We start from the raw sequence: 26,819 nt of genomic DNA, 5'->3' as shown, positions 1-26,819 counted from the left end.
ACATTATCTTGTTTCATGAAAAGGTATCCTGATTTAGTCAAAAAGGCTCTGGAGTTGGCCGGTATCGCAAATGTAAATCAATTAGATCCAACTCAAGTAATAGAATTGAAATTAAATTTGAGACTACCGGTGAATAAGTTACTTGAACTTATTATCCGACCAAATTTGACTGAAGAATGAAGAAATTCAAAATTTGAAAGCGAAACTTGAGCAAATTTATTAAAAATTGACACAGATTCATCAAACTTAAAAACATTTGAAGCTACTCCCCTTGTTACTAGTTTTCGCAGTAAAAGTAGTTGTTACACCAAATAAGAACATCCAACAATTAATTCTAGTTCAGCCTCAAAGAAAACTCTAGACTCGAGAGCAAGAAAACTTAAACTTGTTTTGGATAAATTATCATCTATTTCATCGTCAGGAAATGATATGGCTGTAACATTATCTTGTTTCATGAAAAGGTATCCTGATTTAGTCAAAAAGGCTCTGGAGTTGGCCGGTATCGCAAATGTAAATCAATTAGATCCAACTCAAGTAATAGAATAGAAATTAAATTTGAGACTACCGGTGAATAAGTTACTTGAACTTTAAAAAATCTTGAAACATTACAATATTCAGATTTTTCCGTCTAGTCGAAATATTAGACAAGAGTTTGAAGCCAGACAAGAGTCGTTTTCGACATTCATTGAAGCTGGTGAAATAGAATTGGAAATTAATAGCAGAACTCATGAAAAGCAATTGTCAGCGTTTGTTTCTGTGACATCAATAGAGCTATTAATACAAAAGTCAGTAGAAAAACTGATAATGAAAAATCAGTTAAATAGGTCCCCAGAATTTCATGACGAAATATGAATATTCCAGGGTGAAATTTCAACTGTCAAAACAATCATCGTTTTTTGTCAAGAAATTACTGTTAGAATATTTCCAATGGGGGACCTTCATTTCCTTTGCCAGATTATGGGCCATCAAGGCAGCGCATCAACCTATCCATGTCTATGGTGTGAGGTAACACTCCATGATTTACGCAAAACAGATGCAACACCTCATACCCCAACATTCAAGCAGTATCAATCACGTTCAATCGAGTCCTATTTAAGGAATGCACAAACTGCTGAAGCTACACCACGGGTTATTGGTGCTGAAACACAAAACATTCGTGGTTCATTCACAAGTGGTATGCTTTTCAAGCCCTCAGAATTAGGCCATCTAGTTCCTCCTGGTCTCCATATTTCTCTTGGCTTAGGGTTAATGTTCTTCGAGATGCTAGAAAAACGTTGTTGTGAATTTGATGAATCTTCCCTCGGAGAACGTTTTCCCGAGCAATGGGAAGCATGGAGAGCAGCTTCAGCATCTGTAACTAGCTTGCAGGATGAACTTGATAGCGTAAAACAGAAGTTACAATCTTGTCAAGAACTAGTTGACTTATTGAAAAATGCAAAGAGAAAACGCTCTAGTCCATTAAACTGTTGGGCGCCGACTTGTATAATTCGTTCTATTGAGAATCCGCAGCCACATCTGTATTTGTATTGCACAAACTGTAACGCACCATACCACAGCCAATGTGTTCAATCTGTATATGTCGATCCCAATATTTCTGATAGCGATTTCCTTTGTTTGAAATGTCGGCCACTTGCGGACAAAAAAATAACACCAGACAAATTCCTGAAACAAGCAGATGAAAACATGAGCAAAATCAAAGATATAGGAATCAATATAAGTACTGTTTAATCCGAGAAGAATCAAGCTTAACCAAATATATAAGGACATAACCTTAGAGATGGGACCGATACAAAAAGATCTAAATGAGAATCTTAAAAAGATAGGAGTTGACAGACAGGCATATCACTCGAATAGCTTTGTAGGAAACCATGTACACAAGTTGTTTAAAAAGGATGAGGAAAATGGAATTAACAATCCACAAATACTATTATCCTGTCTCAACAAGTATCCGAATGACCGAAAGTTATTTTTGGATCTTTTCGAGAAGTTTCAAGATATTTATCATGTATATTCGGCTTGTCGGTTTTTGTCCGAACCTGAAATAGAACATGTAGTGAACAGTATTCATGAATTTGGTACATGGTTTCCTCAAAATTTCCCCAAGGCAAATATAACTCCCAAATTGCATGTTTTGATCTATCACATGCCTGAATTCATCCAAACATGGAAGTCATTGGGGCTCTTTGGAGAGCAGGGGCTTGAAAGCAAGCATGCGAGTATGAACCAAGATGCCAGAATCTGTTTGCGGAACAAAGTAGTCCGCACAAAAGTAATGTTTTTGAATCAAGGTCTCTACTCAACAAAATCACTGCACTTACACAAAATAATCCGGAAGTGTAACTGTGGGGGATTCTTCAAGAAAATTTCACCATTGAGTAAAACACGAACTTGCCAGAAATGTAGCAATGTCAGTGATCAGGTTTAACCTACAATGAGAAATATTTCTTCATATGCATTGATATAAGTTTAATCATCATACTTGTTATAATGTTTTGAAAACTTAAAATGCCGAAAATTTTGAGGAACTTTACCTTCGAAGCTAGCTTCCCAATCAGTTCCAGATTCTCTAATTAGTTTTTGTTCTATGATGTAAATCACTGTTGCACGTCATAAATTTGTGTAATTTCTGAAAAATTAAAAAAAAACAAGCTTTAGTTCAGTTAAACCGGTTTTAGTTCATACTTAATTTACTGATTCTCATTGAGAGCCCTGTCTGATTCGGTCTAAAGTGATGACTAGAGTTAAAACAAAAAGAGAGGGCAAGGGAGAGAGATGTAGCCTATAGCCAGCCAGCCTCTGATAGGCCTACCGCCCGCCCGCATCAATATTAAGGATTTTGGCAGTATAGAAAGTATGGCGGTTTATAGAGGATAATTAAATAAACATTTGAATAGAAGTGTACTACAAATGAATGGAGTTTGTGGACGGGGTTTGTGGACGTGATGTATAGGTAGGCTAGTAGTCTAGGCTATGGGCAGCATATCGAACGAAGGTTGACTGTACTGTAGGCCTAGATAGTGTATTTCCGAAACTGCATGAGTTTCATACATTCTGGCCTCATATTTTGTTTATTCATATAGCAATAAAATACTTACCGTGGGTGAACTCATGCTTTATCCTTTATACGTGATTTGATCAGCGGCAGTTTTCAATAAAACCAATTGAATTTGGGTTGAATCGCTTTCCGGCGACAAGCTGTCGTTTTATTCTTCCATTTGAAAGCATGATGATCTTAAAACAATAGTAACCGTCGTATCCTAATATTTGATCATTGTTATTTGGTAGGAAAACACATTTCTGGGTGTAATTTTAAGACATTTTCATCTTTTCTAGCTGTCATCACTTTTTGTTTACAATCTGCCATGATGTACGGTCACATTACTCCACACGAAATCTAATTTTACAAAATACCGTAATATCAATTTATTTATGAAAAGAAAGTTTAAATATCGTTTATTAGCACACTAAAATTGAATATTCATCACAAGACTAGTGAAATATAGCTTACAAACTTATTTAGTATGAATCGGAAATCATCGACAAACGCCGATGACTCCGCTGGCTGAATATGCTGCAGGTGCACGTTCGCATACTAAGTAAGATCAAGGTTACTTCAAGTTTCCGCGCTGTACAGCCGTGTCCCTGTGATCAATAGAAAAATAATTTCATTTTTGAGAAAAAACATGCTTTGGGAATGTTGATTACATATTGAAAGCCTGTTTTTGTTATCGTTCATACGAGAATAAATCTTTCTGTATCGTCAGATGAGTACGTTCTACATTAAATCTTCACGGCTTCAATAGTTATATATTTTACACAAGAAATTTGTTCCCAAATTCAACATGTAGGTTGCGCGTGAAAATCACACAAAATATCATAGATCTTCGAGCGAATTAAGGGACCCGTGATCTAATTAAAAAAAAGAAATTTATTTTCTGCAAAAAAACATGGGAGTTTGGGAATGTCAATAACAAATTGAGAGTTTATTGTTTTATCGATTACACGAAAATAAATTTTTCTGTAGTTAAAAAACGTCAGATTTCCACAACAGTATTTTAAATACGGATTATAGCATCAGATTTCTACATTAAATCTCATGGCTTCAATAGTTTTATGTTTTAGACTAAAAATTTGTTCCTAAAAGTAGTACAACGGGTTGCATGGGTTCGGAATTAATGGAACAACGGTATTTTAAATCAAATTATAGCGTTATGTAGGCCTATACGAATTTTACTCGACACAGAAAAGGGGATTAACGGGAATAAAAGACACATAAAAAGATATGTCAAAAAACGCACGGCATTTTACTCCAGGGATTGGCAAAATTTTGAGTTAATTATTATGTACTTGTACGTAGCGGGACGGTCATTTTGTAACACGGGGACCGCGCACTTGCGTTATTCTTCGGGACTTATTCTAAAAAATTGGACCCGTTGCTAAGGGACTGTGCTTTTTGTGGGATCCAAATCCTGTCTTCCAATTGGTTTCTACGGAGTATACGAACTAAAAATAACATTTTTGACATGATTTTGTGAATATTCTAGGCAAATATTCAGAGAATTACACAAAATCATTTTGTAATCCCTCATTCACGTATTTAAACTACCCGCGCGACGCGGCCCGCAAGTTTCGACGAAAGTCTGTCCATGACCGTCATTTTCGTTGCCACCATTTAGCCAATACCCATGTGTCCCGGATGTTAACTACACTTTTTGAGAAGGATAGTATGGAAAAATATAGGCAATTTTAATTTGCCTCATATGTGCGATTAACTTTAGGAGCTTCCAGCTCGCGCCTTCGGCGCTCGCTGTGCGCTTATCAACAATGCATCCTATTGGTTGGAAAAATGGATCGCTCAGCGGAATTCATCAAGTGGGGGCAGAACAGCGAATCTACAGGCGGACGCCTGTTTCTCGGCCCGACCGACCCGATATTTCCTCGTCTCAAATAATCATTTTCAGAATAAAATTCAATTTCTTTCAAAATTTTGGGTGAAATAACATTTTTCAAAAATATTTACGAAGTATTTACGGCGACCTACCCCATTTTCAAAAGTATGCCCAAAAAGGAAAAAATATCCCTACCTACCTACCTACCCATTTTGGTGATTGCCCCGCCTGAAAAACTTCTTTTTTTTATGTGGCCTTACATGTAGCCTCATCCCACATCATTGACTACATAAAAAAGGGCCAAATAATATTGTTCCTTTTCTGTCAACATGATGAAGTTTTTTTACCTCTTCCTCGGGAAGATTTGGTTTTTGTTGGCAGACAATCTAATTAATGAACTAGGGGTCCAGGGACACCATGCCCACTTGGGAAGTGGTTCCAAATGCTCAACAATCTAACAATTTCAATATTCAACGCCCCCTGGTGACCAGGGTTAATTGATTGTGATAACAAAATATGCCTCGTTACCAATTAATATGGAAATATTAGTTATTCTACTATTCAACGCCCCCTATTGACCATATTCAAAACCCAATGACCTCGAAAGTCACCACAATCTTAGAACATGTCATGAACTACAACTTTGCAATTGATCATGGTAACTAAATATGCCTAGGTACCAATATAATAAGGAAATACTAAGTTATTCTACCATTCAACGCCCCCTGGTGACCATATAGAAAAACAAATGTCCTTAAAACTCGCAACAATCATAGATGATGTCATGAGCTACAACTTTCCAATTGATTGTGGTGACAAAATATGCATAGGCACCAATATAACAATGCTAAGATATTGTATTATTCTCGCCCCTGGTGGCCATATACGAAATCCAATTACCTTGAAACTCACTGCAATCATAGAACACGTTATGAGCTGCAAGTTTCTAATCGATTGTGGTAGCAAAATATGCTTAGGTATCAATATAATGTGGAAAAACTTTTTCCCACTTATGAATGAGTACTGGTGACACCAAGATTGCCGCCAATTGCGTCATAATTGGCTGATGAAAAATACCTGTCTCAGGTATAAAACATCCCTTTCCAAAGAATACCCATCACAAATTGCAATGAAAAATGGCAAACCAGTAGGAAGCTACAGGACTCAGAATTCGGGCCAAAATTAACATTTTTGGGCACTAAAAAGGCCATAGGACGGCCATCTTGAGTCCGATCGACCCAATTTTTGTTATGCTGATGGGCCCTGGGGGGATTCACATATATCCGAAAGATTAAGGTAATTGATCAAAGCGTCTTCAAAATTTCCCTCAAAAATGTGTAAAAAGTGCTGATTTTGGCGAACAACAATGGCTGCCAGTCAGCCATCTTGATTCTGAAAGGGCCAGTTTCTGGGCTGAAGATGTGTCTAGGGTAGATACATGTGTAACCCAAATATCAAGACGTTACCTTGAAGCGTCTTCAAAACTTCCCAAAATAACTGGATTCCGTCTATGGACGGACGAACGGACGGACGACGGACGAAAAGTGAACGCAATAGCCCACTGGGACTTAAGTCCCAAGTGGGCTACAAAGCCGTATTGTTATAATTATACATGTACTTTAATTGTGAATGTCAATGTGAATACCATATCAATTTCAGATTTAGATGTCTCGGCACTCAATTCTATTTAAATGTCAGAAAAAACAGGCAAAAAGACGTACGTCTTGGAAGAGAAGATGGAGAGGACCAAAAGGAAGAGGAAATTGACTGATGAAATGAAAGATTACAACCAGAAGAACAAAAAGTATTCACTAAACCAGATTAACCATATTATTATTAATCATATTACATGTACTACAAATGTATCATAATCATTGTAAAATTCATTTACTTAGTGTATGTGTACATACATTATGTTTATATTTTAATAAAATTCAATTCATAGATTCAGATATCAAATTTATTATACTTTCGTTCTTTTATCTCAGTTTTTTATTGCGAGGAATAAAGCAATGTGCCGCATAAAGTTCTCAGGCTTCATATATGCTAACTGTGATTTCAGGTGAACCAAGCCAGCATTTGCTTGTTCGTTGACTTGGCTGTTGATATTTGTGACATCCACATTCGCTTTGTTCAAGTCAAGAGAGTATCCATCGCAGCACCTGTAATTACAGTAGATTCAACATATTAAAAATGTATCAATACAGTATAAACTCTTTACAATGATACTGCTTTAAAAGTAAAGTCCCCTATAATCAGAATATTGTATAAAACCTATTTTCTAAATGTGATATGTGTATCAATGATAACTGTGTTACTAATTCTGAATTTAGTAAAGCCATTACTGAAAAATTAGACTTTAAAGGCGGCTATTTTCACCAGTTTGCAATACACAGCAGGTGCCGGTTTGCTGTGAAAAACCCACGATCGCTGACGTCACTGTAGTCAAACACACATTTCCACACATGTTGTACCACTGAACAATAACAAACTTTTGGTGCGCTTTATGAATACCAAAGCTATGGCAAACTAATAGATTTGATTCAAAACAATGACCTTAGCTTTATTAGATAGATTTTAAAACAATGCGTGGTGAAATGAGCAGTGTACATGAATATTTGCTCAATAAAACAAAATTGAATTGGATTTGTTGTTTAACCTTGTTCAATAAAGTAAAATTTAATTGCATCTGATATTTTTTTGCAGAATAAAATATAATTGAATTTGCAGTTTGAGTACATGGCTAAATAGCATATCAAGGTCATTTATCCGATTTGAGAAAAAGCTATTTTTCCCGGACTTTGCACAATTGTCAATGATATTTTCTGTAGTGAAAATAAAAATATCCCTCCCAAAAACCAAATCAACTAAAGATTTCCCAGAAATCGATATTGAAATACAATTTTAGATCTAAGAATAAAACCCAGAAGTAAAACGGTAGATGATACCACGGGTTCACGTGAACACCTGCTGATCTCTGCAGCTAAGCCAATCATAGAGGAGTCTTTGCTTTCTGATTGGCTTTTTAAAACAGATGTTTTTGCGATAAGATTTTCGCGAAAATGCTCATATAAATTTTAACGAGGCCCTCTTTCAAAAATCAGCTTCATAGGGGTTGGAGAATGGATAATGCTCTAATGATTGATTTGTATGAATATATGCTTAGTTGCACAGTCAAAGAGCCTTTACTCTGGAAACCATGTCATTAAAATTCGTTCCATTTGTATAGTAATAGGCTCAGCCTACAGCTGGCCTAATAACTGATAATTACTTACTTATGTAGCTTTGGTAATACTGGAAAGAAACTCAGTTTTCTAAATATCCCTTCGTTTTCTGCAGGACAGTACAAGTTGGGTTTATTTTGTACCTATAATTTTAAAAAGTTGAATTGTAAGAGTTTCACATAATAGCAAAAAATGTACTGTTAAGCAGTTTTACATTTTCATATCAGTCACAATTATTATACAACTTACCTCATAGCACAATTTAATTCGAGCGACAATGTCATATATGAATGTCCTGTGAACATCTGTCAATTCTTGGCTAACTTGATCTCGACATCCAAGTAGGAAACGAACTAGGATTGGTGCTTCTTTCATCAGCTGAGCAACGTTTGTCTGATTACTAGATTGAAATAATTTGCCACAGGCAAAGTGGTTTACCTTTCTATTATCTAGAAGAACGTACAATTATACATGTATTCATTTTGATTTTCACTTGCGTGGCTGTTAGTTTTGGTTTTAATATGTCCAGAAAACTATAAGGGCTCTAGGAAGCATGACACAAAATTTGATATTAGCTGTGTGTAGCAATTCTCTGTATTTAGCATCAAAATCCAGGAAGCCAATTAAACAGTTCCAAAATTCTCATCTTAAGCCTGAGAGCTCATCTTATTCATGATGAATGTGGCAATATTTTCCTATAGGTTTAGATTTTGTTCAATGCTCTATCCAATCATTCCAGCAGTTTCAAACAGCATCTTGAATGCAGATAGGAATAGATGATGAGACAGCACAAATACTCATCAGAAAGTGACATACCATAATTTATTGACTTTTTGAAATTGCCATATTATATATTTTCAGAACAAATAAACGTTGAATATTTTATCATGGGGAGTCCCCTACAATTTTGAGCTCTCTTAAAAATCTCAAGCTCAAACATTCCGAACTGAATATTCCTGAAAATAGATCAAAATATAGGTTAAAAAACAGAAAATATAAAGATTTAATTGGCAATTAACCGTTTTTTTAAACGGTCAATTTTCCACTCTAGAAGATCTAAAAACCTTTTGAGTATGTGGAACTTAGTGGACACCTTATACTCCTTTGCTTCACATCACATGGATCGTTAGTATCGAAATAAACAATGAATTCAAGGTTAATTCTAAGTATTTAAGATACATTTTTTTCAAAATATTTTTGTAGTCTTCATCCAGATAATGAGATAAATAGGACGTAATTCATTTTATGAACATATGATTTATTTGGATATTCCTCTATATATCCTTAAAAACAAATTAAGCCTAAAAGGCAAATTTATTTTTTGTCTTTCTTTTCTACAGAATCCAAGATTTATGAACGCAGCAGAATGTTTTATAATCGCAAATGTAAAAAAAAATCTTGAAATTCTAAATTAGGACTGGCACTATATTAGTATTAATGGATTTAATCCATGATGTTATATATAAATCAATAGTTTTTCTATTGGATATTGCCATTTTGTTGAGCATAATATAATTTAGGGGGTTCTTAGCAACTCAGAAACTTTGATTTTCTATTCACAAACTATATTCAAAGCATACAGAGTTCTGTATACAAAGCATATAGGGTTTAACGGTACCTTTGAACCTGTCACATATCACTGCAAATCTTAACAGATGCTGCTATTTTCAACAAGAAATTACCATGCTATCTCAAAATGGTCACTATACGAATAGTTGACTTTTAGAAACGATATGTTTTGAGAGTAGCTTTTATGGTAGGAGTTACTATCACAAAGTCACTGTTTACAGGCAGGTGGTTTGACAGTCACCTCTACTGCTATTGTGCACTATCGAAACCAGATGTTTTAGAATGGTCACTTTTCAATAGTAGACTCTTCGAAACTGCCACTATATAAAACCAACCGAATTGAAAGGAACACTATTTCAGAGTGACTGTTTTGAAATGTATACTACTGGAAAAGTAGCCGATATAGTTAATTTCTTATTGTTCTCTGTCGTGAAGGTTGGAATTAACTCCAACAGAAATGGCATGCCATGATATCTTAAATGTAAGATTTGCTGCTGATGTTCCTTCAGTGGATACGGTATTGGAGAACGGGATATTGCCGTTCATACACGTGTATTTTCACGTTCGGAAGAATCATCTTCTGAGACGAGATCAATGTCAGTGATGATATCCTCATTTTTTCACCATTCGATATATGATATAATGTGTCAACAGTTATAATTATATTTACACGATTCACACATACAATGCCTTAAGGAGGGAATCCGGTTAATGATATTTATCGATAAATCGTTTCGTACAGCAACAAGTGTAGGATTATACGATAAAATATTTACAGATTCAATTTCATTGTTATCTTCCAATTCATCCGGATTGACAGCACTTGGGAATAATATTGTAACTGCTTTGCAGTGTATATAGTAAGCATCCGATTGCTTTCCATAAAATGACTTCACAGGTTCACTTAGACTCGTTGATAATCTCGAAGATGAAGCTTGTTACTCTCTCGAACAAAACAGGTACACGTCAGTAATGAGCAGGACTCATCCATATGTGTGAATCTGAATTCTTTCCTAACTACACTATGTTGACAACTTTTATAATCCGCCAATACAAAAGCATTATTCGAAATCATCTAGAATTTCTCACTTCTTCACAAATCCTGCATACAAATGTATTCCAGGTTTATTTCAATACTGAGGAAAGACGATGAACAAACATCTGTGAAAAATTTAAAAAAAGCTTTTTACTACAGTAGTCGAAACATTTAAAATAAGCTTATGGTTGTAGGCCTATACGAAATGTAGTATTGTTTCATGTCACAGAATTTTAAGGTACATTTTTGTAACCTGCATCAATGTTAATTTTCTCTTTCATTGTTATTGGTACAAATTTCATATACTGTATTTTCCGGTGTATAAGTCGAGTTTTTGAGACCAAAAATCATGTCCAAAAAACGTAGGTCGATACACCGGCTACACTTTCGATATCGTTTTAAACTGACGAACGTTGTTTAGAGTTCAAGGTCGCCATGATGAAATGGAATATTAATTTATGTTAGGCTACACTCATATACCAATTAGAATTTAGGATGTTGATAAAAATAGTTTCTTATAGTTTGGAAATGTTTCAAAATTAACTAATGTTAAAAATCAAAAGAGAAAGAAAACCGCGTATATTCATTGTTTATATAAGCTGCGATGCTGTGGCAGCGTGCCAATAATCAATACACAGTCAGTCTAATACTAGACTACAGGCGCGCGGCATTCAACGTATACACTATACATTCAACACGTGGATACAAACAATGAGCACTAATCCGGTTATTTAATATTAGAAACAACAGATCCCAATGATTTAATAATGGCAACAGTGGTAAAAACTCTCAACTACTATGAGAATGACATCGGCACTGTTTTCAATGTGACATATGTAAACACATGAAGAAGCGACTCGACTTATACACCGACTATAGCCCTAGCACAACTTTTTTAACTGAAAATTTGACCTCGACTTATACACCGGGTCGACTTGTACACCGGAAAATACGGTATCATCTTTTGTATCATCATCCACAATCATGTAAGATTTTATGATGAATAAACATTGATTGAATTTGAATTAGCAACGACCGAGTGCTCGGATGATAATTCAGTACATGGGAGATAGTTCAGAGTGAAGGTGTCTCTAGCTTACATCGTAGCGGATTTCGATTCGATCAAACTTATCAAGTATGTTACGATAATTAGGATTAGGAAAACCGACAATGTATTGTAGTACAAGTAGGCCTGTTGTTGTTAATTGTTGGTTACTTACTGCGACATGGTCTGGAGATTTTCCTCCGTTCGTGGAGTATATGAGCTTTTTAATCCCGGCGATCTTGTATTATTTGATTTTGATGCACATGAAGTTTTCTGCCGTTTCGACGGTGTAACAGTTGACGAAATCGTACTTTTTCGTTTTTCACGTTTCTCACAGGGAACTATATTAGCGTTGCGTGCTTGGCGAGGCACTCTCAATCAATGTTCTAGAAGCGAGCACGACAGTGGCGGCGCGTCCGGAACAAGGACCGGACCAACTCCAATTTTATTTTATTTTGTGAACCGATCGAGCGGCACCCACAGACATTTTATGAGCTAATTGTTTGTTTGACTGACAGGGTAAGAATGAACTATACAAGTGTGACTCATAATCACGTCAAAAAGCTTGATTATGTAGGCCGCGACTTGAACCGTTAAAGTGCCGTGATTAACTGAAAGAGCCCACGTGATCTCCACAGAATGAAGGTATTAATTATCCGGATGGAACAAATATTCGGGAAAAAAAATTCCGAACTTTGAATCCTAATTACTGCCTAACCGGAACGTTTCACGATTTCATCTTCATTAGGTACCGTTTTGAATGGCACTAATTGCATAACGAAGATGTACGGTACAAAAGACGAGTTTCGATACACGGTATTTTGTGAGCAAGTTATTTCCGGAAAGGTCTCCAGAGCCATTATGAAGACTCCGTCGACGTACGATGACGTGAGAAAGACTTACATATCCAACTGAAGCAAACAACAATCCATCAGCAGAAAACTGTACATATTTCACTGGAGATGCAGTTCTAAAAAAAAAAGGTTTACAATAATCAAATGACACGAATCGTGAATAGTGAAAATGTTAAATAACTAGGGGTCCAGGGACACCATAACCACTAAGGAAGTGGTTTCAAATGCTCAACAATCTAACAATTTCAGCATTCAACGCCCCCTGGTGACCATATACAAAACCAATGGCCTTGAAACTCACCACAATCATAGAACATGTCAGCAGCTGCGATTTTGTAATTGATTGTGATGACAAAATATACCTCGTTACCAGTAATTAGAAATTGTGGCTTTCATACCAGAGGTCGTGAGGTCGAGACACCTCTCATCACCACAAGTAATTTGTTTTCCTTATAAATGAGAGAGAATAAGACAGAACAAATTGATGTCAATGAAAATCAATATTATTGTCCATATTGTAAGAAATTGATAAATCATTGATAAATCTCAATATAAATAAATAACATTGATAAATCTCAAAAATCGCGTCATGAAAAATCTGCAAATCATATAAAAAATGTTATAGATTTTGAAACTCCAGAAAATTCAAATGAAAGAAAAGAACGATTAGATGATATGAATGTGGATGAAATAAAATGTGAAGTTTGTAATGAATTTATAGTAAATTATATATATAGGAATTATAAAAGACATATCAAATCACAAAAACACCATCAAAGTTTGGGTAATAATGTTTTAGGAATAGATTATTTCGATGATAAACCTCAACAAGTAAAAAAATCAACTTCAAAAACTAAATCCATTTCAAATAAACTTACATGGAAAATGTTAGAAATTATATCGATTCACTAGAAATAAAAGATATAATTGAAATTTTAGAAACATTACATAGTAAAATTGGTCCTGCGGCTATTATATCTAGATTTTTTAAAGGTACAACAATAGAAGATTATAGTAAATTTAATGAAATAATGGAAAAAATAATGGACTTTATTACAGATGTTGAATATCCAAAAATTAGTATCTCTGGGAAATTAAGTTTTATCAAATTAACAAAATTGTCTATTTTAGATTAATTTTAGTTGTATTTCAAATTATTTCAATTTCACACAATAAATGAGATTTCTTTTAAATTCTTTACTTTAATTAGTCATTTAATCATTCCAATTTATGTCTGAATTTATGATTTCTAAATCCTTTTTCTGTCTTGTATTTTTTACTACAAATTTCGCATCTTTTAATATTATTCATTCTGTCTGAAATGTAATTGATATTATTTTTCAATTCAATATATTTTATTATACAATCATCAAAAAAATGAAACAATTGTTTCAAACTATAAACTGAAAATGAAACTAACCCTGAAATCATCATAATTAATTTCATTTTCTCTTGATTTCTGTAAATAAGATTTAACAAATTTAATATATTTTCACTCATTTAATTAGAAAAAGATTTTACTAGATTAATTAATTGATTAATTAATTAAGACTAGTTAATCTGATTCAACAACTTTCTTGTGATTATTACCGTTTTTATGATTATTTCCATTTCTAGTATTTAATTTCTTCAATTTCTTACGTAATTTATTATTTTCATTTATTAAATCTTTTGAAATATTTTCATAATAAAAGTAAAGCGCAGCTAAAATTAATCCCCCAACAACTAAATAATGTTTCAAATCACTTTTCCCAGTTGGAATGAAACCATCCATTTATTAATGAAAGATTAGAAAAAAAAATTTTATCATTTAAAAGTTTAACATTTCTAAAATATTAAACTTTTAAATGATTAAATAAAATAACAATTAACCTTACAGTCTAACAGTTATTCATTAACTAATTTCAGAATATTAAACTACTATATATTGATATGTTTAATTGTTTGATAATGCTTTGATTTATGTGATCTTAAACCTCTTTACCTCCACAATAACAATACACTCTTTCATCAGGATTGAATTTTCTAAATTCATTATCTAAATCACATTGAATACCAATATCGTTATAAGAATTATTATTATTATCTAATTCACATTGAATTCCAATATTTGATTTTATTTTCATTATGAATAATTTGTTTATTATCAAAATTAAAATATAATTGTCGTTTTTCAATTCTTAAGTCGGTTAAACCAGGACTCGAATAACAATAACAAGGATCAACATTAAAATGATTCAAATTAACTTCTCTAAATTTTTCAAATATGTCAGCCAAAATCATAACATCTGATTTTAAATATAAATCTACTAATTCACCATGATTTTTTATCTTAAAGTGATTCCAATTATTTAATGTTCTATTAAACACTTCATCTTTCACATACTCCTCTTTTAATTGATCATAAAATTGTTCTTTTAATAATTCTGTTACAATAAAATCATCATGTGTTTTATAAAATGAATAAGGAATTGCGCCTTTATATCTCAATAATTTAAAATCTTGTTCATTTGGATAATAATGTCGAGTTATTATAAAATCATTATCAACTAAACTTTTTGCTAAATTATCTAATGAACTTGCTAGAAATCTAAAAGAATCTAAAAATCTAATGCAACCAAATTGAAATGAAATATAAGTTTCAGATGTCTTAGCTAATAGTTTAAAATCATATTTTCTTACATTTGTACCATTCATAGCATTATATTCTCTCTATTTCTTGATTAATTGCACCCAATTTTCCTGATTTGTTTTATAAATAGATGGGTATCATAGCCTGATAAATTATGAAATAATATTGGTACGAAATTAACTTTCTTAGCTTGTAAATTACAATCTTCATGAGCAGCTCCGCGGTATTTTGAATTTAAATGATCATGATCTTTAACTTTTTTATCAAATGAATAAAAACGTTTTTCACAATAACAACAATGAGTTGCATAATTAAAATGAATTTCATCTTCTTTTGTCATAACTATTCTTTTATTTTTGTTTAATAATTTTGCAAAATCACTTTCTAATTCAATTATTTTATTACAAAAATCATTAACTACATCTTCACCTCTAAAGGAAATATATTGACTTTCATATAATTTGGGATAATTTGATTTTATGTAAATTCCATAAGCAGGAGCTCTTTGATGAACTTTTTAAATTGTGTTTATAATTGGTGGATCTTGAATTATATCTTCATTTAATTCATTTCCTTTATCCATTGATTTTAAATTGCTTTTTGTTATATATTTCTTTTCTATCTTGATCAGTTAATTCTTTATTCAACAATTCAAAATCCCCATGAATTACAAATGGAACAATATTTTTAAATCTATGATTAGTAAATTTCAACTTACAATCTTTTTTTGTTGGCATTATTAATTTGCAAAAATCCTTATTATCACACAATTCTTTGTTTTAATAATGTATTCTGTCATAAATTTAGATAAACATTTTCTACATAGATAAATTTTACGGTGGTGATCACTTTCTGTTCTAAAGAATAAATCAATTTGTTTTAACCACATATAATGTTCATTTTCATCTTTTTTGTAATATTCTGTTAAATATAAAGCTTCTAATGTATAATCTTAAATATTTTCACCTTTTGTCTTTGGTAATTGCATTAATTCGAATACATTTATTTGTAAATTATTAACTTTTACCATTCTAGGAATCATTTTTATAGTTACTGGATATTGATCAATTTCATGTAATATTTCATATTTCCGGTAATCTGTTATTCTAAAACTATGCGTAATATCTTCTGTTGGGTGTAAGCAACTAATAATTGACCATAGAAAACATTTCTTATCTTCATTTTGAACATTTATCACTGCTTTTGTTGTAAATGGTAATTTAATATAACTTGATGCTTTCATATCCTCTTCTGTTGTAAAGTTTGAATCCTTTTTAAACATTGTTTTACTTTTTGATGTTTTATTCACTTTTGTATTATAAACATTTAAATCTAAAAATATAATTTCATTCAATGTTAAACCAGAACCCTCAAAATATCTTTCTTCAATATGACGTTTAAATTCACTAAATATTTTTTCTAACTTCTCTTTTATTTGTGTTTTTGAAATTATTTCTTCAGAGAGTGTTTGAATATTAAAATCCATTTTATTTTCTGATTTGATAAAACTTACTTTCCCAGAGATACTAATTTTTGGATATTCAACATCTGTTATCAAATCTAGTATTTTTTCTATTATTTCATTAAATTTACTATAATCTTCTATTGTAATACCTTTAAAAAATCTAAATATAATAGCTGCAGGACCAATTTTACTATGTAATGTTTCTAAAATTTCAATTGTATCTTTTATTTCTAGTGAATCAATATAATTTCTAACATTTTCCATGTAAGGTTTATTTAAAATGGATTTAGTTTTTGAAGTTAATTTTTTTACTTGTTGAGGTTTATCATCGAAATAATCTATTCCTAAAACATTATTACTCAAATTTTGATGGTGTTTTTGTGATTTGATATGTCTTTTATAATTCCTTTTTACTATAAATTCATTACAAACTTCACATTTTATTTCATCCACATTCATATCATCTAATCCTTCGTTTCTTTCATTGGAATTTTCTGGAGTTTCAAAATCTTTAAGATTTTTTATATGATTTGCAGATTTTTCATGACGCGATTTTTGAGATTTATCAATGTAGTTTTTACAATATGGACAATAATATTGATTTTCATTAACATCAATTTGTTCTGTCTTATTCTCTCCCATTTATAAGGAAAAAAAAATACTTGTGGTGATGAGGGGTGTCTCGACCTCACGACCTCTGGTATGAAAGCCACAATTTCTAATTACTGTAACCAATTAAATATGGAAATACTAAGTTATTCAATTATTCAACGCCTGGGGACCATTTGCAAAACCCAATTACCTTGAAACTCACCACATTTGTAGAACATGTCATGAACTACAACTTTGCAATTGATCATGGTAACAAAATATGCCTAGGTACAAATATAATAAGGAAATACTAAATTATTTTATTATTCAACGCCCCCTGGTGACCATATAGACTAACTTATGTCCTTAAAACTCACCACAATCATAGACGATGTCATGAGCTACAACTTTGCAATTGATTGTGGTAACAAAATAAGTTATTGTATCATTCAATGCCCCATGGTAGCCATTTTTTAAAAACAAATGACCTTGAAACTCGCCAAAATCATTGACCACGTTATGTGCTACAACTTTCTGATTGATTGTGGTAACAAAATATGCTTAGGTATCAATATCATGTCGAAAAACTTTTTCCTACCAACGAATAAGTACTGATGACACAAGATGGCCATTTGCGTCATAATTGGCTGATCAAAAATACCTGTCTCAGGTATAAAACATCCCCTTCCAACGAATACCCATCACAAATTGCAATGAGAAATGGCAAAGCAGTGGGAAGCTACAGGACTCAGAATTCGGGCCAAAATTGACTTTTTTAGGACTGCCGTCTTGACTCAAAACGACCCAATTTTTGAAAAGTGAACACAATAGCCCGCTGGCATTAGAGTCCCAAGTGGGCTAAAAAGCACCAATATCTGAGTCGTTTGCCTGTAAACAAGTACGTGAGGAAATTGTCATATGTCATAAGAAATTATTAGCTATGAAAGAATCGTAAGTTGCAACTCATGAATACAAACTGTAGTACCGTATTTTCCCATGTATAAGTTGAGTTTTTGGGACCAAAAATTATGTCCATAAAACTTATACACCGACTACACATTGGATATCGTTTTAAACTGACGACACTTTGCATATCATTAAAAATGGCAATGTTTAGAGGTCAAGGTCACCATGATGAAATGGAATATCAATTCATGTTAGGCTACACTCATATGTCAATTAGAATTTAGGATGTTGACAAGAGCCCCAAGGGGCACTATGGCCAGCCCGTCAGCTTTTCATAAAATGGCAAATGATGCATCCTGTAAGTAATCTATACTATAAAGCAGAATGGACGGTATTTACCGCTACGCATTGCTGCGAAATTAATGCATGTATAGAAACATCTTTTTACTGATGCTTAATGCCAGCTGTTCCCGTTGTCGAGTTACATGTTTTAAGAAGATTGATTTTCCGAGGGAGTCACAATATTCATTTTAAGCCAGGGCAAAAATTCTGTAAAACAGATGTGATCGCCATCTTTACAGCTAAGTACCGAACTAATGTACATTCACTGACCGACTTCGCCATCTAACAGATAAGCTCATTGGTTATACGACTAATATAAACCAATTTTTAACGGTTGTTTTGAACCCTGGTAACAGGGTAACAAAGATTTATAGGTTTATTGGCCCGCTCAGCGCTTCTTTACATCCGCATTCCTTAACCACGTGTCTCTGTACTATCTACAACGAAGGATTTCTGAACAAAAGGTAGGTTTTTATAGCTATATTTTAATAAGAATAGTCAAAACAGCCTATCACAATAGCAGAATATACAATGCCGAAATAACAAATGATAGTTTACATCTTGTTTAGTGGCTGTGCGGTATAAAGATCGGTTCATTGCGGGAATTGGGTCAGGTTACTGCGCTAAATTTAGGCGTAGGATTGAATATCGTTTAGGCCTATGTTCGTTAAGTAAAAATACAGTCACAATGCAATTCATTTATGTAAGCTAATGAACCATGACAATTTCATAATGAAATCAAGTTCAAAATCAAAATGATCATACATGAATTAATTAATAACGTGTGTTTTACTACTACCCATTCTGATACCGGTACCCCTGTAAATTGTCTAACAACAGGCAGGCCTTATTATTTTTGCATGTCTTCAATGAATTTTAAATTATCTATACATATTACATTTCCCTTCTTTTCAGATAAGTTCTCTGCCACCCACACACTGTCAGCTAAGGTCTATCATTACAAAGCATCAACAATTTCACACGGAAATAATCAAAGACATTGCTATCATTCAGTGTGAGTACATGGAGAAAAATTTCGCATCAGTAAATAGTAAACTGCCAGACTTCCGCCACAAGCTCTACGCTTATATGAACAATCTGCAAGAGAACCTGATATCAGCTAAAACACCCAGCCCCGAAAATTTTACGAACACGAAAGCGAAACTTGCGAAACTGAAAACAAAACTTGCAAACAGCTTGGTGCCTGATCATTCTAGCACCTTTGACAATGACAATGTCAATGACTTCACTTTGTGTGCGGCTTAGAATCAATATAAATACACTGTTCATAACTGTTAGCGACACATTTTGCGAAACTTATTTTCATAATGACCTTATGTCATTTCATTTTTTTACAATTTTCTTATTTTTATACTTCTGTATTTAAGCTTTATTCCAATAAATGAATACGAGTAGATGACATTAATAGATTACAACATCCTTTGTTCAAATTTTTTTTACAGTTTTAACAATCTTTCTGCTTCATAATGCCTAAAACTCCTACGCGGAAACGAATTGGATATGGAACAGCATCTAGGAGCACACATAGACGAATGCAGTTGAATGAACCAGAGGGACAAGACACTGAGGCACCAGTACAGACATTAAGTAATCGTAACTTTTGAACCCCTTGCGAAAATATATGATATATATGATAGCTCACAAGCCATAGGTTTGATGTCTGTCGGTAACATGAAAACAGTGTGTAAACAGTGTGGGGCTATAAAATTTCCCATTGAAACCCCCTCTCTATGTTGTTTGTCTGGAAAATGATCATTGCCTCTTCCTCCCACTTATCTGAGGAATTTGATCAACGGCACAGACCAATATTCAAATCATTTCCTCAGCAACATACGTTCCTACAATTGCTCATCTCAAATGACAAGCTTTGGATGTAATTCTCCGAACATCAGTGGCTGGAATCTCACATTTACAGTGCATGGCCAAGTTTCTCACCGTATCGGTGCTCTTGACCATCCACCAAAATTTCTACAAGTATACTTTGTAGACAATAAGCATAGTCAACTACAATTTCGCTTGGGAATAGCTAATTGCCTTAAACCAGATATCATTAACAATTTGACCGAAGAATTGGAATTGGAATTGTACAATGTTTATGTACGCGACTTTATTTCTGCTTATGAGTACCTTAAATCTTCTGATTTCTGCGATGAATTTTGTATAGTTATTCAGAAAGATAAAGGTCCGACAGGTGAGCATCAACATGGGTTCAATGCTGCTTCCTACCAGGAAGTCGGTGTTTTAATGCCAAATGAGCCAACCAACTGTCGAGACATCACAATACGTAAGAGAGCCGGACCTCTGCAACATATTTCAACATTACACCATGCATACAACTCCCTTCAATACCCAATTCTGTTCCCGTATAGTTCGAACGGCTATAATATCTACATTACAAATGAATCTGGGCAGAAGTTCTCACTATCACAATACTACAGTTACCACTTGATGGCAAGGAATCAACAGCTAAATCATCTCCTACTTTGTCGCAGATTGTTCCGGCAATTTCTGGTGGATATCTATTGTGAAATCAAAACTGAAAGACTCAAATTTCTACGACGTGAACAAAAAAGTCTAATAGCTGATTCATACCAAGAATTCAGGGACTCTCTTCTACATTCTGACGGTCATCCGCGGAATGTTGGTGCCCACGTGATTCTACCTGCCATGTTTACGAGGGGACCCAGGTATGAGCGCCAAATGGACGCCATAGCTTATGTGCAAAAGTATGGGAAACCAGATCTTTTTATTAAATGACCACTAATCCAAAATGGCCGAGATCACCTCCTGTTTAGCTACTCGACAAACGGTAAATGATCAACAAAATATTGTAGCCCGCGTTTTCCGTCTGAAATTGCAGAAAGTAATGCTTTATCTGAGAACCACCGCTTTTGGCAATGTCAATGCATGGCTTTACTACATTAAGTAACAAAAACGAGGCCTACCCCATGCGCACGTTCTAATTTGGTTGCATCCCTCTAGCAAAATCCGGCCTGATGATATCGATGCTTTTGTTTCAGCTGAAATACCCTCGAAATCTTAAGACCCTTCACTTCACGACATAGTCATTAACCTTTTCAATACCACAAAGTGTCTCCGCTGCTGTACCGGAGGGAATTTAGGGGTTTATAGGGGTATATTTGAAACTTCATAGAATAGTTACCAAGGTATCTGACACAGAAAATTTATATACCATGTTGTTGATAACTTTTGGGCCAACAATGTAGACATAAATAATTTGGATATAAGTGTACTTGAGGTCAAGGTCACATACTCCTAGATGGCAGCCATGAAAAAAATTCACGAAAAAGTTTCAGATAAACTGCTCTGTCTCCCAGCAAAATGCACTGATCTATTCAATTCCAACTGAAATTGTATGCCATGTATCCTAACTAAATAGAACAACTAAAAAATTTATTTTTCCACTCATTTACCAACTCTCCACCAATATACAAATATTTACAAATAAGACAAATTATTTGGATATACGTGACTTTGAGGATGGACATTTTCTGGTTCTTCATTATTGTTATTGGTGTCTGTTGCCATGACAACTGTATCAAAAGGGTCTAATTGTTCACCTCGAAAATGGTCAGAGAGTCTACTTCACTGAAAAAAATGCACAGCATATTGCAACTCAAGGACCTCCACGTACTATCCTTACAGAATTTTTCACACTGTGTTCTAATGATCAATTTGCTGAAACCTTACTCTACAATGAAATTCCACAGTATTACACTTGGAACAAATCTACTAAAAGATGGTCTAGAAGTAAACACGGAATTCCCCATGCCACTACACCGGGAATATTTTATGCCCCATGTATCGGCCGTGTATTTATGCTACTTCCTACGATTACTGCTTCATCACGTCCGTGGTCCTAAGTTTTTCACAGACCTCCAATACTACGACGGCACTACATATCCTTCCTATTGTGAAACGTGTTTGAAGCGTGGCCTCATAGAGAGTGACAGCCATTTAGTGCACTGCTTGAGAGAGGCAACTTCGTTCAAGTCACCATCAGGACTACGTACACTTTTTGCTGTAATGGTCACTTCTTGCGACGTAAGTGATGCAAATGCGCTTTGGCAGCAGTTCCATGATGATATGACCGAAGATATCCTCAACCGGGAGCGACACACAACAAATAACACTGCCCTCCCTTATGCATTGCACATGTACAATGCTGCTTTGCATGATGTTGCCATGTTGGTGTTGCGCATTTCTAATTAAAGTCTGGACTATTATGGCCTACTCATTCCCGACAGTGTTTTGCCTACTTTGCCTCGAGTATATGTACAACAGATATCATATAATCCCATTGAACAAAGCAGATATGAACAGGAAAATGAAATTAAACTTAATACTCAACAGGCACATGCCTTTAACTAAGTATTGCAGTCCATCTAATTCGACTCAGGGAGGCATTGCTTTCCTTGATGCACCAGGTGGCACGGGTAAAGCATTCCTTATCAACCTAATTCTAGCCAAAGTGCGTGCAAACTGTTATATTGCCCTTGCCACAGCGTCTAGCCGTATAGCTGCTACGTTGCTGTTTGGTGATCGAACTTTGCACTCTACTTTCAAGATCCCACTTGATGTTCACCCGCGTGATAAACCAACATGCAATATAACAAAATCATCTGCATTAGCCACAGTGATACGCGAGACAAAAATCATTATAGTTGATGAGGCTCCTATGCTTCATAAAGCTGTCCTGGAAGCACTTGATAGAACGCTACAAGAAATAACAGACTGCAAACTACCAACGGGTGGTATTCCATTCTTGCTTGCTGGTGACTTTCACCAGATACTGCCTGTTGTACGTCGTGGGACCCGTGCCAACATCTTAGATGCTTCTCTTAAGAACTCTTATCTTTGAAAGCATGTCTCAATATACCAGTTGACAACAAATCTTCGTGCATCAGCCAGTCCAACTGCTGAATCTTTTTCAAATTTACTGATACAAATTGGATCTGGTACATACCCAGTAACATCTCCACCTGACACCATTCATTTGCCGCTTGATATCAATGTGATTGGCTTGCCAACAAAGCTATACATGCTCCTATTAATGAAACTGTCGATGAGATTAATGCCCGAGTGGCGGCAATTTTACCAGGAACAGCTATATCTCATGACTCTATAGACACTGCATTAACTGATGAGGAGGCAATACACTTTCCAGTTGAGTTTCTAAACACTGTAGATCTACCTTGAATACCTCCACACAAACTTATTCTGAAGACAGGTTATGAGACAACTACTGCCAAATGTTATAGAAGCCACAATCATAACAGGCCCAGCAGCTGGTACAAATACTTTCATCCCCAGAATACCACTTATTCCAACAGACAGTGACCTTCCATTTCAGTTCAAACGTCTACAATTTCCTGTGCGTTCACAGTGCTTCATCTAGCATTAAAAAAGGGCAGGGTGCTGATTTCAAATAAGGGCATTTTTGTGCGTGATTCCATCGGAGCAAGGGCACATACTAACGCGCTCACGTCTGTTTTAGGGGCAAACTGCAATGTTCCCTATTGCATAGAATCGAGGTACCCCCTACTATGATTTAGGACTAGAAACTATGTTTAACTCTGATTTTGCCATGAGTGACACACTTGACCACAGTACATCCTTACACCTATGCCTGTCAATGAACAAAAGTTAATCTAGATAGGGATTTCAAAATGATTTGGAAAACCAGTTGCAGACAAAAAAATTGCAGAAAAAGCAATCTCAAGTAGCAAATACAGCGGAAAAGAGCCAGCAATAGTGTATAGACCTACATGAAATTGCATATTTTTAATCTTAGAAATATCAAATTAATTGATTTAAATTGATAGTGTTAGTGATTGGCAAGTAACTGTTGATGATTGGTAAGCAGCCAGCTTAAGAACACATTATTGCTATTAGGCTACTCAAACTAATTGTCTGTGCGAGTCTCTCTGTGAGTTCACCGAACAAAGTTTTTCACCTTGTATATATAAAATTTGTCTAATAGTCTAGATAAAAAGATCCAGAGCATCACGATGTGTTCAAAACGAAACAATCTATCGAATATACACTACCAGCTTTACAACGGCAGTCGCTAGAATGATTGGCAGTAGTTTGGAAGTCAGCCAATTTCCTGGAAACTTAAACTAGGCCACGCGTCTGAGGCACGTTTTCACACGATGCACACTGACTGCAGTACATTTGAGTATAACCACTGATCACATGAGCTACTATCGTTGATATCATAGGAGATATTTCATAGCCGTCGCAGGAAACTTACTAACAGTCGGATGCGTCGATGTGCTTATTTTGAAAGCCCTGACTCATTACTCGTGACTGACAAGGGCAGGATGGCGGACCTACTGCAAGTGATGAGGGCACAAGGGCGAGCATGGGACACATCTGAATGGCACAAGGGCGGCTATTTTCGTGGGCGGGGCGGACCGCTCTTCTATTTTTTACTAGATGAAGCACTGGTTCATCATTTGCAATGACAATAAACAAATCTCAACGCCAAACCTTTGAAAATGTTGGCCTAGACCTCTCGCATCCTGTCTTTTCTCATGGTATACTGTATGTTGCTCTTTCTCGCGTAGGATCTACTAACAATTTATCAGCCACAGACTACATCTGACAGCAGCCATTACACTCAAAATGTCCTTTTCCAAGAAATATTTCTATAAGATGGTTAATTAAACTCATGTTTTACCCAAATTTCTTATTCATTTTCTTATCTATGAATTTTAGCAAATAGTGTTACATCTCAACGCATTATTTCGATTAATTATTCCATTGCATGCATTGTATTAACATCGTTTTCAATGATATTTTGTTTTAATCTTAAATAAAATCAATATAATAATTTTGTCCAAACACTTATGTCGTATCTCCATTACCTTCAGAACTGCTTTCTAGATCTCATTCTTTCATTATAATCCTAAGACCCGTCCATTGGACAGGTATTTAGCTAGTATTTATATATTTGTCAAAATACACTCCCAGCTCTTGCGTAAATACCTATAATTTACACAGTACGATTGTGTTTGTGAGAGAGAGAGATGGCAGGAACAAATACCGAACTCTCAATCTTTTCCCTGGGTCTTAGTGACTGAATGCAGAATAAAATAGAATTATGCTAAAAACAAATTGAATTGGATTTGATGTTTTATTTGTTCAATAAAGATTGAATTTTTTTGCAAAGTAAAATTTTTTCAGTCGGCACCTTTTTGACAGGGTCAGTCGGAAACCATAAACAACAATATGTTGCCATCTTCTAGCCATAATCTTGTCAATTGTTTCCATCAAATGACGGCAATATTGGACAGTGCAATAAACTTATCCAGCATTTAATAGTACAAATAAGTTGTATGCTGCAAAAACTGTAAACAGATAAAAACACACATCCAGGATGACTGGTTGGTACTTGAGATTTACAGTGCAGGCTAGCAACTAGCAAGCGGTAGTTTACACACCAGTATTACACATTATCAGTGACAAATATAAAAAAAATTTTTCATGTTCGATATCATATATGTTTGAAATCAGTTTGGCTTTGGTTTTCCTCGCTGTCGGACGTGCTTGTGCAGTTGTGGTGGTTCACGGCTTGGCTTTGTGCCGTGACCATGTACTTTTGTTGAACTGTGTGTCCTCTTTTGTGTAGTTTGGAGTCTGTCTTCCAGAGTATTCTACTGTGTGTGGAATAGGGGGTAGTCCACTGGGTGTGGTCAAATCCAACGTGTTTGGATAGATTTTTCAAGCCCATTGTGTGCGGGGTTTGGACCAAATTTTTAGTGATCCAATGTGTATTTAGCGCATTTTCGTTTCCGTGGAGTTTAGTCGCGCTCAACGATTTAGTTTGCTCCGTTCGTGCGTGACGTGTGACTTATACCTTACTTTTTGCAGTTTTACGTGAGCACTCAGAACTTAGCATTTTCATATTTCTTGTTCATGGCAGGTCAGCTTCATGTTGCGTTTGCCCTTGTATTCCACGGGTTTTGCTTGTTGGTCAATTTGTCTTTTACCGTTTTCCGAGGTGGAAATAAAATTGCAAAAGATTTGGCTTCTGAAACCTGTTCATTGTTATCGCTGGTAATAAAGTTATATCGTCGATCAGTTTCAATTCGTGGTTTGATTGCGTCCTGTTTTCAATTCTCTAGCCGCGGGCCTCTTAGTGTCCTTTGTCATGGATTCGGTCATGTTGGCTGGGGGGTTGGTTTAGTATACTCCTTTTAGTTACATTCGGGATACA

At 34.7% G+C, this 26,819-nt stretch overlaps 2 protein-coding genes across 2 annotated transcripts in view; both read right to left on the bottom strand.

Moving 5' to 3' along the window:
* LOC141906265 (dmX-like protein 2) overlaps positions 1–26,819 on the bottom strand; it is a 344,303-nt gene that overhangs the window by 269,099 nt on the left and 48,385 nt on the right. Inside the window, exon 6 of the mRNA XM_074795507.1 lies at positions 12,667–12,733. Within this exon, the coding sequence (XP_074651608.1) occupies positions 12,667–12,733 (67 nt within the window). The remainder of the gene's footprint in view (positions 1–12,666; positions 12,734–26,819) is intronic.
* On the bottom strand, positions 6,836–8,937 carry LOC141905314 (uncharacterized). The gene is made up of 3 exons (XM_074794152.1): positions 8,363–8,937; positions 8,165–8,256; positions 6,836–7,051 (listed from the first exon to the last, which is right to left on the bottom strand). Exons 1-3 carry the CDS (start codon positions 8,486–8,488, stop codon positions 6,874–6,876), a joined length of 396 nt encoding a protein of 131 aa, XP_074650253.1. The 5' UTR covers positions 8,489–8,937; the 3' UTR covers positions 6,836–6,873.

This window comes from Tubulanus polymorphus, chromosome 5, assembly GCF_964204645.1.
Source record: "Tubulanus polymorphus chromosome 5, tnTubPoly1.2, whole genome shotgun sequence".
NCBI classification, from domain to species: domain Eukaryota; kingdom Metazoa; phylum Nemertea; class Palaeonemertea; order Tubulaniformes; family Tubulanidae; genus Tubulanus; species Tubulanus polymorphus.
This window is presented reverse-complemented; position numbering and strand designations above follow the sequence as displayed.